A 16,028-nucleotide genomic window follows, 5' to 3' on the forward strand; every position below is an offset into this window, starting at 1 on the left:
GTCTGAAGACTGTTGCTCCTTCAGGTAGCCATTTGAGCTCTGCAGTGATGACGAGGAAGACAGCCAGATTCCACAGTCAGTACAGGGGTACACCCCAGCAGCTGGGTGTGTCCCTGAGACTGCTGCCATTGCTGAAGTCTTGTGACACACGGAGCTTCATGGAATCAGGACCTGCTACTCAGAGCCTTCTACCCTGCCAGTGACCCAGGCCTGGGCCTCATGTACTATGTCCTGTGATCCTTTTAAGCCAGCATTCCATTTATTAAGCCTCATTGGGTTATGAAAAAGGATGAAGTGAGAGAGAAGAGTTTCTGCATGACAGATCAATTACCAATATGTGACCAAGGACAGACAGGGATAGTTGACCAGAGGACCCATTTCCACACACTCCCTCCAATTATACGCTTGATTTAAAAATGTCCCTCCAGATGCTTGGGCTGTCCTTCGCCGGCAGGAGCTCAGCGCTGCAAGCACAATCACCAAACCCACCTTTTTTTCTTGCACAATTGTACAATAGTTGGAAAACACACAATTATCTATACAGTACACCCCACGCCATCAGCGGTCACTCCCTGACCCCGCTCATCTCATCCCACCCATCCCAATACAGACAACCCAACAAAAACCCCACGAGGCCATGAAGATCTAAGAGGCTCAGCTAGACTTCAGTGACATGGGTACACAAGAGGACAGCTGGAAAGGGTCAGTGCAAGAGGGGAAAAGTTAACCACACAACAAAGAAAACAGTGTTTTATTAAGCTGGAAAACAAAATATTGTAGACAACTCCCCCATCCCCGACAAAGCTAAGAGAGGTAAGAACACGTGGCTATGAAGAACACGGCTGAGGGGCTGGCACCTGCGCCTCAGGTTATGTGTGGGTACACACACCGCCTCGTCCTTCCCCGCACACCCTTGGGTGAAAGGCCAGTCTAGCAGCATCTTCAGGGCTACCCCGGCTTTTCTTTCTGTGTCCTGTAGCCTGTCTCACCTTTGGCCCTGGACAGTCCTGCTGTATCGTCCACGCAGAAAGTTTATCACCTCTAACCACAGGACTGTGCTACAAAGCTGCAGTTTTGGCTCCTGGAGAAGAGAAGCGGCCTCTGCTTGCACTCACCAGAGAGGCCGGGGCCCTTGGTCAAAGCCCCAGTCTCAAAGAAAAATGTCAAACCTTTAGAACTAGTTATTTTATTAAATGATATTAATACACATTCCAAAGGGTTTCATTGTTGTTGCCTCTAAAGCATGTACTTGTTTTCCACACTGAACACGTGAGAATATCAATCCAACAGACGACTCTTTTTAAATATATATAGATATATATATATATATCTTAACAGGTAACCCCTCCAATTAAAAATATGGAGGCGGGGGAGGGAGCAGTAATGTACAAGCCGCTTCAAAACCTAACAGCTGAGGCTTAACTGCGTCAACAGGTAACATTAGGACTGAGTGGATACTCTGCAGTAAGAAAGCTGAGCCTACTCACACTGTCTAGACAGGCTTGCCGAACCACACACATCACAAACACTGATTCAGTATCAGAAAGGATTAAAGTCCTACTCTGCTCACAACGCCCTCCCAGGAGTCACACCGAGCTCTGCTGACCGTGAGCACCAAGGATCTTAGTGATAACTAGTCACTCTGCTTTGCGTGACTCATGTCCTTGCTAAGACAAACTATGTTGTTAATTCTTTAAAAAATATCTTGTTTATTTTTTTTAAACTCAGGGTGAAATACAAAAGTCAGAGCATGGTTAAGAAGTTTAAGTCAGACACGGAAAGAGTAAAATCCCTTGTTTGTCTTTATGAACACCAGAAATGTCTCGTTTCACTATGTCACATATATACAGTTGTCTTCATTTTCTGTTGTAGACAGATTTCCTTAAAATATCTGACAGCTTCATACAATCCTCACTTTCACCCTGAAACAAACACACTGAAGATCTTGTGGCAAAAACAAAACAGAAAACACCCCACAGAAGCCCAGCCCTGGAAAGCCCACCCTTGAACTCTATCAAGTGTTCTTTTCACATATTGGCTATTACGCTTTGAGGACAACTGTCCTGCCTCAACATTCCAGAAGCTACTTTCCTGATACTCCCAAGTTTTCTTAGAAAAGCAAATGGTCAGAGAGCCTTTTCAAGTAAACAGCATGTTTAGCTTAAACAAGAGCAGCAGAAAGGATTCACATTCTTTTATTCTAGACTGAGAAACACGCCCCCCCCCCCACTTAATTTCTGGGAAAAAGAATCAATTCTGACAGCCACAATCCCTCTGCTTCCACTCCCTCCCACGCCTCCGCTGGCGTCACCAGGCTCCCCCAGCTCTGCCATGCTCTATTCCCAAGCCCCACACGAGGGCATGGTGCCCTGCACTTTGTGAGGAGAACTACAGGGCACAGAGGCTTCAGAGAGGAAAGAGGAGCTGGCTCAGACTGGGATGTAAAATGCGGAGGATGTCTTGCAGCGTTCGCACACAGAACACCGTTCCCAGGCTGTGTTGAGCAGCCTTTCTTCTGAGAAGCAGCTTGTTCTGAGAGGGTGGTTGTCACCGTCACATGCTGCACACTCCTCCGTCTTTGTCGCCTCATTGAGAAACTCAACACACCCTCTACGCCCTTACAGTTCTCTAGTGACCTGGCTGGAGATGATCAGTGTGTACCTTGGTACAACAACACACTAACAGGAATGCTATTAAGCAGCATTTGCTTCCCAGATACAAAGACAGAAGCGCTGCGAGCACAGCTGTTGTCTTTCCCCAAGCATTAGGTGCAGATACAGAGCAGCCCTTCAATACAGGAAAGCAAGCTCTCTCCTCCACAACACAGGCAAGGCAGCTGACTGGGGATGGGGGTGGGGGCGGGTGGGTACTGAGAGCATCAAGTTGTCATCTGCTCAGGGCCAATACAGATTCACCAGGACCCCGATTACCTGTAGTAAAGACTCCGCCAGCAACACCCACCTGCCTCTAGGACAGGGAAGGACACCATTTAATCTCTTCTGAAATAGCAACAGCAGGGGTAAATACAGAACAGAGAAGGGGTCAGGTTGTGATAATTATAGACAAACTATTTTCTTTTCTCTAATAGTTAATGTTTGCTGGAAACCACCAGTGAGGCACCACAGGAAAGGGAGTGTCAAGAACTTGAGCATTTAAGGTAGGGATAATAAAATTTAGCTCGAATTAATAACTGAGGGAGAAAGAGGGAAAGCAGGGGACAAGGGCGTCAAACAGGTCAGAGCCATCAACTTGCTTCCTTTTGTTTACAAATGGCAGTTGGTCACATAGCACCACGAAACGACCTTTCCCTAGCTTTCCACACTGTCATCAATCCCCATTTTAACCTTGAAACTATATCCAGCTCTTTCTTTTAATGAAGAGACTTTTCCCTTCCTTTCTGAGACAAAGTTCCACTAAACAGCCCGTGCTGGCCTCACACTTGCCATCCTCTCCTTCCTGCTGCCTCCTGGCACTGGGGCTGTGGGTGTGTGCTGCCACACCCAGCAAGAGAAGACTTTGCACTGCACAGACTGAAGCTGCATATGGCCTCAGGGTCACTGCCTTGTAACAGCTCAGAGGAAGATGCTGAAAAAAAAAAAAAGAAAAGAAAAAAAAGAAAAAGAACTTCTTTCCAACCTTCCTTTAGAATAAAGCATTTGCACCTGACAGGCTCAAAGTTGCCCACGTTCTGCCGTCTGCAAACACCTGTTGGCGTTCAGCAGGGCAGAGGACACACAGAGAGAGCCAAGCTGGTCACAGAAGTTGTGTAGCTGCAGAGGGAAGGGGACAGGGGTCCTTCCACTGACTGTTAGCAAGGCCAAACCCCAAATAACACCTCAACATCGCACATGTTATCACCTGTACTGACCGAAGTTTTATTTCAAATTAGGTAATCTCCAATAGATGAGATAAAATATTGTTTTCTTCCCCACTCCCCAAACCCCAGCCAAATAAAGTGGCTTTGGTTATGTTTACTTTTTTTTTTTTTCCAAAAGAAAAATACAAACAACTTGGGAAAGGTCCTAAGTGCAGAAAGAGGAGATAATAGTAAACTGTCACCATGTATGCTTTCTGAATTTGGACGGGAGGCCAATACAAAAGAAATGAAACAAAAGAAACCGAGAAAGGAAAAACAAATAAAAACAAGAAACCAAACTGCTACTTCCAAACGCTCTCTAGACTGCAAGAATAACCTTTCCCTGGTTTCCATCAGTACCTGGGAGGGAAGAAGGGGCGTTTTGGTGCAAAGAACGGCGGGCCTCTAACAAAGGGCGGCCTGGGCCTCTTCAGACTGTGGAATGGGTCTCTGCCAAGGAAAGCTTCCCTAGGCCGAAAGTCTGGCCGGGGACTCCGTAAGATCATACCACTCCGGCCGATGGAGTCTCTGTGTGCGGGACCCAAGGGAAGGCCGCCGCTGCTGGTGTTGCCTCCCCCACCTCCTCCAAGGGCAGGGCCCAGGTGCTCCAGAGGGTGGGAAGGCAGGCTCAGGCTCTCTCGTGCACGACTAAGACCAGGGCCATTGAGGTCCCTGGGTCCTGTGAGCACCCCAAAATGCTCAGCCAGGGTCCCTTGAAGGAGGGAACTATGGTCCTTGGGAAAAACTGCCACAGCCCCAGTCACTCCGTGCTCTGGCAGTGGGGGAGCTGGGAAAGGTACCACCCCAGAGTGGTCAACAGGGGGCGGAGGAGGGGGTGGAGTAGCAAAGGGGACACCACTCCCCCCACTGCTAAGTTCCCCAGGGGGTGGTGGAGGGGGCGGTGGAGGAAAAGGAACTCCGCTGTGCTCTCCAGGAGGAGGTGGTGGGGCAGCATGGGCCAGAGAGGCCTCCTTTGCAAAGGGGTTCGAAAGATCCACAGAGGGCAGATGAGTGGGCGCCTCTCGAGAGAAGATACCACCATGATCCTTAGGAGGGGCAGGAGGGGCAGGTGATGGCCCCACTGGCTCTCTCTGGAAGGGTGCCCCATGATCCAAAGGGGCTGGGGGGAGATGATGCTCAAATGTTGAGTTGAAACTGTTGGAACGGAAGCTGGCGACACTCTCCTGAAACTGGGGTGCCCGTTCCTTGTACGGTGTTGTCTTAAAGCCAGCGAGGCCTCCACTGCCCCCACCCCCAAGGGATGCCAACTCAGAGGCACTTGAGGGACCATTGTCAAAAGAGCTGCCCGGTGCGCTCAGCTCAAACCAACCCGCTCTTGAGCCCTCGCGCCCGTGTCCTCTATTTCCCTTCCCAGGGACTCGTATGGACTCTACAGTCTGTATCGGCTCCCCTGACACCCTCCTGTTAGCTGCATTATGATAACCCAGGGTTTCTATGGGGGCCCCCTTCTCTTCTGTGCTATCAGGCAAGTCTAAGCAGGAAGAGGAAACCCGGGTTTCTATGCGGTAGTGCTCTTCTGGGTGCTGGTCAGGGGTGGGCAAGCTGGGCTGTGTGAGGTTTGACAGACTGACACCATCACTTGAAGGGCCCTTGCTGGGGGTCTGGCCAAAATGCTTATCATCTGAGGGCTTGCGTGAGGCATTCTTAAGCATATTCTTAAACTCAATGGCCGATGTGGTGGAAATCGTAGAGAGGAGGACTTTCTCCACGCCTGAGGTGGGTGGGTGGCCTGTAGGGGCGGAGAGGGTGTTCTGCGAAGAGAAAAGGGGACGATGTGGGGCTGTGTGAGCAGAGTCTGGGAACTGCTTCTGCGGCACAGTGAGGTGCCCAGTGGAAGACTGAGACAAGCCAGCGTGGTTGGAGTCAGGGGTGAAAAACGAATCATTCTTCCTCGGCGATGGTGACCGGTCAGACCCAGGTTCATTCCCTCTAATGTTGAAGGCACCAAAAAGCCCAGGGGGAGACGAGAGGCGGTCACAGTTCTCACTGGAGTCCAGGAGAGCCCTGACAGATGGAGGGAAGGCAGATTTTACCGCAAACTCTTGGGCCCTGTGGTTATAGCTGGACAGGATTGGCTGGTACTCAGTGGTATCAGAAAGCTTGCTGGACTTGAGGATGGATTTGGCTGGTTTCTTCTCCAGGTTCATCATGGCAGAGGGTGGAGGCCCTGAATACTCAAAATCTCGGTAATCCTCATCTTCCTGGAAAGAAGTATCTGGGAAGAACTTTTCCTGTGAAGAGTCCAGCATAGAAGATGGTCTCTCGACTCCATCAGAAGGCTGCTTGAAGGGAGAGTCGCTGCCCAGGCCAAACGGGCGATAAGTGGATGCGGAATTGGGGAGCTCTTGGGGGTAGCTCTCGTCTCTCCCAGGGGGGGGTGACCGCGTGCTGCTGGGTGTGGAGGAGCCTGGGCTGATGATCTTGGAGAGCAGGGACACAGTGTCCACACTGCTGGACGTGGGCTTGTCCATCATCTCATCCTGCGTGGGCGTCCCACTGCGCTCATCCCGAACAGGAGTTCCGTCAATGCTGTCCACTGAAGTGCTGGTGGGGCCACGCTGGAAGTCTGAGGAATGGCTTTCTGACGGGGCACTGGACCCCAGGCTGCTCAGGATTGGGATGTTCAAGTTTAAGCCACTGAAACCGGGATTACCTTTTAAGAAGTTGTGGATCTTCATTTCAAGGCTCGGGGAGGTGGACTCTGATTCCAGCTTTGGCTTGGGGACCTCTGAGGGCTGCGGCACAGCAACTTCAGTAGGTGGGACAGCAGGGCTAGTACTGTGGGTACCTGTAAACCCTAAAGAACTGGATGGCAGTTTAAAGGTCGTGCTTGGGAGCACTGGGCTCTGCCCAACTGGTGCCTTGTTTGCTGAAGTCGAAGAGACTTCAGAAGTTGAAGAACTAGGAGAGTAGGTGAAGCTTTTGGAAATCAAAGACGGGGTGCTGGAGAGCACATTTCTCCCCTTGGTGGCAGAGCCTGTGGTGCTGGCGGGGGAGGCGGTGCTGCTCTGGGAAGCAGCTTCACTGGCTGGCACTGGGTTCCCAGCCACACTCTGAAGTAAAGATGACAGGCCTGCAGAAACACAGATTAGAGGGGTTAAGAACAACTACCGCAGTATAATGAAAACAAGGCAGGCCATCTGACACCATCATCCACTCTGGTGGGAACCAGATAAATTTTTAAAATAGGAAGTTAAAAGGAATCCAGACTACACAGGCTGTGTCTAGATGAGACAGAAAATATCAGGCCTATTTACCAATCTAAGACAGCAAAGCACTCAAATATCCTCAGAACAATCCAGAGACAAGCCCAGTAATAAAGGGACACAGGAGAGGGATTTTTAATGTCAGAATCATTCAGTGCTTAAACAAAGGAGAGGAAAGGAAGGAGACTCTAATCCCGCACTGTGCCTGCGCTGTGGAACCTCTAAAGGCCAGTCAACGCTCCCGTCTCCCCAGCCCTCTGCTTTACTTCAGTAAGTCAGCACGCGCTGTCGTTCTCAAGAGGGAAAGAACAGGTGCAAAACTCAGAAGATGCTTCAACAGGGAGCACTCTTCTCAAGAAGTCTATCCCTTGCTAGATCAATGTTACTTTTAAGATTATGATGTATGGCTCAATGGTTAAGAGCACTGCCTGCTCTTCCAAAGGACCCGGGTTCAATTCCCAGCACCCACATGGCAGCTCACAATTGTCTTTAACTCCAAGATCTGACACCAACACACATAAATTAAAAAAAAAATAAAAAATATTTAAAAAAAGATTATTATGTATGTGTGGGTGTTTTCCGCTCATGCAGGTATGTACATCTGTGTACTACATGCATGCCTGGTGCAAAAAGGCCAGAACAGGCCACTGTGAGCTGCTATGCTGGTGTTTTGGAAGAGTAGCCAGTCCCTGGTGTTGCTTTCTAAGGCAGGGCCTCACTATGTATTCCCACATTCCTACCTAGACCTCTACACCACCCCCCCCCCACCCACGGTGTGAATCACCACACCCAGTGACCGCTATTATTTTTAGGGAACATTTCTTTGTTCTTTTCAGTTTTTTGAGACATTGTTTCCTTCGGTACCTCGAACTCAAGAGATCCACCTGCTTCTGAATGCTGGGATTAAAGGTGTGTGCCACCGCCACCACCACCACATGGCTTGGCAACATTTTTTTTTTCTTACAGTTTTATCTTTTTCTGTGTGTTAGTGCTGAAGCACATGCGGGGTGATCAGAAGACAATTCTGTGGATTAATTCTTTCCTTTCCCCTTTATATGGGCTCCAATATTGCACTTTGATCATCAGGCTTGGGTGACAAGTGTGTGTTTACCCACTGAGACATTTTGCCCACTTTATTTATTTTTATTTTTTTGGTTTTTTTGAGATAAGGTTTCTCCCTGCAGCCTTGGCTGTCCTGGACCAAGCAGGCCTCAACCTACAGAGATCTACCTGCCTCTGCCTCCCGGAGATCAACGGGGCTGGAGAGGTGGCTCAGACGTTAAGAGCACTGGCTGCTCTTCCAAAGGTCCTGAGTTCCCAGCAACCGCATGGTGGCTCACAACCATCTATTATGAGACCTGGTGCCCTCTTCTGATGTGCGGGTCAAACACTGTATATAGAATAAATAAATACATCTCTAGAAAAAAATTATGTGTATTTTGTCTGCATATATGGATGATGCGCACCATGCACACGCCTGGTACCCATGGGGTCCAGAGAAGGGCATCAGGTCTTTTGAACTATGGTTGGTTATAAGCTGCCGCGCTGGGAACTGCTGGTGCCCCAGCCCTGTTTTCTTTCCCTTTTTGGGGGGCAGGGTGTGTTCCTCATGTAACACAGACTGGGCTCTCTAATCGCTTTGATTCCACCTCCTACATGCTGGGGCTTTAAGTGTGCATCATCACACTCAGCTCTTCTTCTTTTTTTCCTTTAAAACATTTATTTACTCACTTACTGATTTTTGAGGTGGGGTCTCAACTACACAGCTCTGGCTGGCCTGAAGGTTGCTGTGTAGGCCAGACTGACCTTGAATGCATGGAGATCTGCCTGTTTCTGCTTTTGGAGTCCTGCAATTAAAGGCACATGCTACCATAATCTGGATCTTTTTTTTTCCCTAAATTATTTTTATTTATGTGTGTGTAGATGTATGCCGTATGTGTTCAGGAGCCTGGGATGGACAGAAGGCATCAGATCTTCTGGACCTGGAGTCACAGGTGGTTGTTAAGCTACCAGATACGGACGCTGGACAGAGCCTGGGCCGTCTGCAAGTCAGGGACGCTCGGAACTGCTGAGTGCTGCTCCAGCTCCTCTTCTAGTTTTCTCCTAGGTGGTTTTTTGCTTTTTGTTTTAGGTAGAATATTGCTATGTAGGCTTGCCTGCCTCAAAAATTCAGTCTTCCTTTCTCTTAATAATTAAAAAAAAAAAAAGGAGGGATGACAGATGTGCATTAAGAAAAAAATTGCTTTCTGTGACAAGACTAACTCTGCTTGTAAAAGGAGACAATGATAAATAGAAAAACACATTTATAAAGACTTAAAAACCCAGACCAATAGAAGTACGGATCTTTTCATACATAAATGCACAATTCCTGTTATATAGCTAGAGAAACCCAATCGACAATGAGGAGACCAACCCTCTATATACACTGACTGACGAGCCTCAGAGCTACAGAGGAGGAATTTTTTGGTGCAGGCTGAAGTTGATGAAACCAGAGTGTTCCTGAAAATAAAACACCATGATCTCGCCACATAGCCAGGCTGGACTGAATTCCTTCTCTGTCTGCCTGTGAGGATTATAACTGTGTACTATCATGTCCAGGCAGAAAATAGTCTACAGACAAAAAAACTGACAAAGTGGTAACGTAAGAGTCTACTAATTCAATCATACTTACCTTCTGGTCATAAATGAAATAAATGTTCAGTTCTTTTTCTTTTTTTTTGGTTTTTTGAGACAGGGTTTCTCTGTGTAGCCCTGACTGTCTTGGACTCACTTTGTAGACCAGGCTGGCCTCAAACTCACAGAGATTCACCTGCCTCTGCCTCTTGAGTGCTGGGATTAAAAGGCGTGTGCCACTGCGTCCAGCCAAAAGTATCTTACTTGTAACAAAACAAAAACAAAAAAAACCCTCAAAAAACAAAACAAACAAAAAACCCAAAAAACAAAACCCCTGATATTTCAGTAAGTATAAAATACCAATTTAAGTTCATATTTATTAAGAGACTTAAAGTTTGAATTTACAAAAACTTTCTTGACTTCAAAAATGTAAAATTAATCCCGTATGCAATGCGTATGTAGCAGCTACATGTGGAAGCCAGAGGTTAGCTCATGTGCCGCCCTCAGGTGCCATCCACCTTGTTTCCTGAGGCAGGGTCTCCCACTCACTGACCAGGCCTCGTGCCCCATGCTGGGCTGTGTTCTGTGGGTGCTGGGGACTGCGCTGAGGTCCTCGTGCTCACACAAGAAACACCCCACTACTGCAACAGAGCGTCGCTCACACTCCCTCCCACACCACATGCCAACACCCTGCCTCCTCCTCCTCCTCCTCAGTGCTCACCTTCCTGTCCCCCCTACGACCCCTTTTGCTGGTCACTGTCTTTGCGATAATAACCCTGTCTGCTTGCGTGTCATACATACTTCGCCCCAACCAAGGTCTGTCTTCACCGCTCTACTATAACAGTCACATAGATTCAGTTTGCTTTATAAAGCTGAACTAGATTCAAAGGTGCACATGCGCGCATTTTCTGTCTGTGGCTGGGTTCCTAGGCTGGGTCCATCTCTTGACTACTGAAAGCGAGGCAACAAAGCCTCTGCAATGTGTTGAGTTCTTCAAATACAGACCCAGGAGCAACAGCATCTGAGCCCACGATAGCTCCAGTATCAGTGATTTTAGAAAGAGCTCATCTTGACTTCCAAGCACTGGACATACACTTTACTCTTACTGCTGTTTTTGCTTCACATGTGCGAGGCGTGTGCTCTATACTGAGCCACGGTCCTGGTCCAGCCTGTCCTTTCCAGGCGGTCTTGCCATACAGCCCAGGCTGCCCTCCCACTTGTTCTTTAGGTGACACGGGCATAAGCTGTGATCTTTCTGCCACTGCCTCCCAGGTGAAGGCCACACAGATCATGCCTGTCCTTTGTTTATTTGTTCTTTTGTTTGTTTTGTTTTCGGGGCTATATAATCCTGGCTGGCCTAGAACTCACTACATAGACCAGGCTGGCTTCAGACTCAGAGATCCATCCACCTGCTTCTGCCTCCTAAGTGCTGGGATGATTAAAGATTATTTTGTTTTCTCAAACAGGCATTTGCTAGATAGCCGAGGCTAGCCTCAAAATCATAGCAATCCTGCCTGAATGCTGGGCTTGCAGATGTGAGTATGAATTAAGGAGCCCACAGCCCACCTTCTCCAGCAGGCCACTGTGTCTCCACAGTCACTGTCAGGCCAGTGAGACAGCTCCAGGGGGAAGGCACCTGATGACAGGAATCTGATTCTCAGCCCAGACAATTTCCACAAGCTGTCCTTTGACCCCTGTAACCACTGAGGCACACGTAACCCCCACCCCATAAATAAACTTTTTCTTTTCTTTCAGGATCTCTCTGTGCAGCCCTGGCTGCCCTGGAACTTGCTCTGTAGACTAACCTGCCTCTGACTCCTGAGTCCTGGGATTAGACTGTGCCACCATGTGCAGCTGAAAGCTCCACATTCTTATTTGTCATTCTGTCAGAACACACTTCTTCAAACCCCACCTGACCAGAAGGATCACACAGCGCTGTGTAGCATCTGCAGAGCAGACGGGACTCTTTGTAAGATGCGTGCTGCATCTATGGGAGAAACTAACACGAGCAACTCAGACTTTCTGTACGTACAGAATGGGAACAGAGGGAGAAATCAAAAGCACCAGAATCCCTTGAGTTGTACACATTGAGTTGTTGTACATTATCATCAGCTGTTTTTTTTTTTTTTTTTGGTGCTCTTAAAAGAAAGAGGGGCTGGAGAGCTGGCTCAGGGCTTAAGAGCACTGTCTGCTGTTCCAAGGGTCCTCAGTTCAATTCCCAGGCAACCACAACCATCTATAATGAGATCTGGTGCCTTCTTCTGGAGTGCAGGTGTACATGCGGGCAGAGCATTATGTAAGTAATAAATAATACATAAATAACTCTAAAAAAAAAAGAAAGAAAAAGAAAGAAAGAAAAGAAAGAAGGAGTTGGGTATAGTGGCACACATCTGTAATCTCAGCAGTCAGGACGGCAGAGGCAGGAAGTTCAAGGCCAGCTTGGTCTACCAAGTGAGTCCAGGACAGCCAGGGTTACACAGAACAACCCTGTTTCAAAACAAACAAACAACAACCCAAAACCAAACACTGTTCTGGTATTTTAAGTAACTGCATAACTACTCTGAGGTGCTTAAGAAGGGTTGTATAGGAATCTGGGAAATAAGAATTGAAAGAGGGGGGCTGGAGAGAGGCTCAGAGGCTAAAGGCACTGGCTGCTCTTTCCAAAGGTCCTGAGTTCAAGTCTCAGCAACCACATGGTGGCTCCCGACCATCTATTATAAGATAAGCTGCCTCTGCAGGCATACATTCAGGCAGAACACTATTTTTTTTTTCCCAGAACACTATTTAAAAAAAAAAAAAAAGCCAGCTGTGCGCCTTTAATCCCAGCATTTGGGAGAGAGAGGCAGGTGGATCTCTGTGAGTTTGAGGCCGCTACATAGAGAAACCCTGTCTCGAAAAACCAAAAAACCAAACCAAACCAAACCAACAAACAAACAAAAAGAACTGAAAGATCAGATATGATTCATGAAAACCTGACGCAGTTTTATGTACAAGACACAAATGAGAAAGCTGACAAGAAGTTTAAATGAGGCTGAGATGACAGATAGAAGGGGTGAGGGAAGTTGTATAGTAGGTCAACATTAAAACAGCACACAGTAGTGCCATGGTGCTGGCCAGAGTGGTTTTTAGTTTCAGTCCATCACACATCAGACAGACTCATGACCTTAGCCAACCACATGACCTCACTGGGCCTAGTTTCCTTACTTGAATGGGGAGGGTGCTATTAGAGTGTTTTAGTGATGACGCTTTCAAATTCTGTAATTGCCACCTCATACACGATAAGTATAAAGACAGCAATGAATTAACTGTATTGTACATTTCATAATTGGACATCCATGGCTCTGAATTCCTTAGAACTACAATTCACGATTACACTGCAGACAGACACTCACCACTCAATCCCTCTGGCACATGGAATTTACCTTGGAGTGCAGGGGCTGACTGTGTCTGGGTTTTAGAAAGAGCAGAGAGGATGCTCTCTGGGGTGATCTCCACCTTTGAGAGGATATTTGCCAGGGGGTTGTGAGATGGTGTTGTGGCAGGTGCAGGTGTTTTCAGGCCACTGCTGAGGCTGCTGGGACTGGTAGGAGTTCCTGGAGACGGTCTTGATGCAGAACTGACCCCTGGTGGCAGAGAGATGAACTCAAGAAAATGCAGTACTCAGTTCATGAGACATTCCACTCAACCAGTGTGTTTAATAGTGATTCTTGTGACTGATCTACAACGAGTGCCCATTTTAACACATACAAAGAAAAACATCAGAAGATACGAGCTCTTGTTTCCTTCTGGAATATTCTTAAGACATACAAGCACTATGTTCTTTTCATGCACGTCCCTTGCTTTGCAGAGAGGGAGGCAGCCTGCTTCTGCTCCCACAGTGCTCACCAAAGCTGCAGGGTGATGGGGTCAAAGGCACTACACTGTGCAATGCTGTCACCACATGTCTGTGAAAGTGGCAAGGGTTTTTCCTCTAAAAACAGCCTTATGCAACATTATACAAACAAGCTCCTTTACACTTTTACACTTCAAAACATTGGGTCAGTTATTAACACAGTAGAAAGGTAATGTTGACATGAGGACACATTTGATTTCTTAAACCATCGTGGAGCAGGTGCTTTACAAATATAAATAAGCAAATAAAAAAATCTTTAATTAAAATATAGATATTCTTTTCAAGACTAACCCTGACAACGGAACGGGCTAGGAACAATTCAATTTCCAAACACTAGACCTGTAAGACAGTATGGTCTTAGACAACAACTTAAAATCCACATGCTGCTTTTTGTTTTTGTGTTCGTGAAATACTCTCACAATATGACCTAGGCTGGCCTCAGATTCTTAATCCTTCTGCTTGGCTTCCTCAGGGTTAGGGTGACACACAGCAGCGGCACCTCTAGTTCAGAGTGGGCAGGGCACAGATGCACGAGGCTTTCTGCAGGTTGTGCATGAGAGCACTCTAATGTCTAATGACAAGAATTACCACACACTACAGCAGCTATTCGAGTTGATTTAGATGAAGTTTCCTGTCTTATGTGTTGTAGGTGCAAAGGTATACACCCCCACGTGTGCACGTGAGGACCAAGTGGCAGTGGGGGTCTTCCTCTGCTGTTATCTAATTTTTCGTGATGGTGTCGATCACTAAATCTGGAAGTTTCTGCTAGTTTCTGGTTGCCACTCTGCAGGATTTACCTGTCTCCACTGAGGCCAAAGAGTGGGGTTATAGACACACAGAGCTAAGCCTGGGTTTATGTGGGTGCTGCTCAACACAGGCGCTCAAGCTTATGGATCAAGCGTGCCACTCACTGAAAAACCTCACTACCCCCTTCCATTATTTTTTCCTGAAAGGGTCTCATGTAGCGCAGGCTATCCCTGAACTCCTGATGGTCCTGGCTCTTCTTCCAAGTGCTGAGATTACAGGTGTGCATCATCACAACCAGCTGATTAGATGAATATTTAATAACATAAAATATGTGATATATACTTAAAGTTTTGTTTTTTGTTTGTTTGGTTTTTGGTTTTCTGAGACAGGTTTCTCTGTCTTGGATCCGCCTGCCTCTGCCTCCTGAGTGCTGGGATTTACAGGCGTGCACTACCAGGCCCGACGCTATACTTAGCCCTCAAGTCCACATGGGTGGCTTGGTTTGGTGTTATAAGATCATTTTCTGGCATTCCTATGATATCTATTCATATTATTTCATTTTTAATACAAAAATTTACAAAAGGTTTACCACCACCACCATCATCAAAACCCCTTGATGGTTCAGTTAAAAACAGATGGAAATCAGCGTTTTACCATCTTCACTGGGTTCACTTACCCGTGTTTTTCATGACTGATGTTAAGCTGCTAAGGATGGAACTGATCTTTGCCAGATCCACATTTGCCAGGTTTGGCAAAACCAAAGTTGGGGAAGGGGACAGAAGAGAAGTGTTCACAGGCTTTGGGAGAGGTGGAGTGGCTGCTGCGGGCACCGACGCCTGAGCACAGGGCGAGGCTTTCGAGACACTTTCTGTTGACTTTGTGGGTACACAAGTGGAGACAGCCGATTTCTCCACAGGCTTTTCTTTCCTGTCCTCCACTGTTTGAACAAAGAAAGAAGACAATTTTAAGATCTATTTTCTAGATTTTACTTCCAAAATGAAACAATGCTATGTCCTAATTGAGGGCAAAAGCCCTACACTCACTTCATGCTTTAAAATCAAGTAAATACAAACCAGTTCCTAGCAGCAGTATTGGATGCCCTCTTCTGCCTGTCCCCTGTGAATACACACAGATGTAACTGATACACTAAAGAAATGTAATATTTAAACAAAACAAAGAAAAAAAACCCCAGTCTTCATAGTTTACGATCATTCTCACCATCTCACTTTTTCCTTTTTGTTTTTTTGAGATAGGGTGTCTCTGTGTAGCCTTGGCCATTCTGGACTCATTCTGTAGACCAGGCTGGCCCCTAAAGTCAAAGCAATCCCCCTGCCACTGCCTTGCGAGTACTGGGATTAAAGGCATGTGCCACCATGCCCAGCCTCTGTATCTTACTTTTTAATGATTTGCTTGTAATTTCTGAATGATGCATTTTTAAACACGCATATTTCTGGAACATTGCTTTTTGTTATTTATTTGTGTTGTTTTATGGAGATGGTATTTGCCACAGGTATCCTGTCTTTTTTTCATTGAGAACTTTTTTTTTTTTTTTTTTTTTTTTTTTTTGGTTTTTCGAGACAGGGTTTCTCTGTGTAGCCTTGACTGTCCTGGACTCACTTTGTAGTCCAGGCTGGCCTTGAACTCACAGCAATCCACCTGCCTCTGCCTCCCGAGTGCTGGGATTAAAGGCGTG

The 16,028-nt window shown here is 47.0% G+C and overlaps 1 protein-coding gene across 2 annotated transcripts in view; it reads right to left on the reverse strand.

Annotated features, from left to right (window-relative positions):
* Window positions 1–1,170: 1,170 nt before the first annotated feature.
* RPRD2 (regulation of nuclear pre-mRNA domain containing 2) overlaps window positions 1,171–16,028 on the reverse strand; it is a 45,871-nt gene continuing 31,013 nt past the window's right edge. For both annotated transcript variants that reach the window (XM_084769573.1, XM_084769572.1), the window contains 3 exons: window positions 15,012–15,272; window positions 13,119–13,319; window positions 1,171–6,950 (listed from right to left, as the gene is read on the reverse strand). In XM_084769573.1, the coding sequence (XP_084625699.1) occupies window positions 4,210–6,950; window positions 13,119–13,319; window positions 15,012–15,272 (3,203 nt within the window). In that variant the 3' untranslated portion in view covers window positions 1,171–4,209. The remainder of the gene's footprint in view (window positions 6,951–13,118; window positions 13,320–15,011; window positions 15,273–16,028) is intronic.

Source organism: Acomys minous, assembly GCF_964271855.1.
Source record: "Acomys minous genome assembly, chromosome: 19".
Lineage (NCBI taxonomy): Eukaryota > Metazoa > Chordata > Mammalia > Rodentia > Muridae > Acomys > Acomys minous.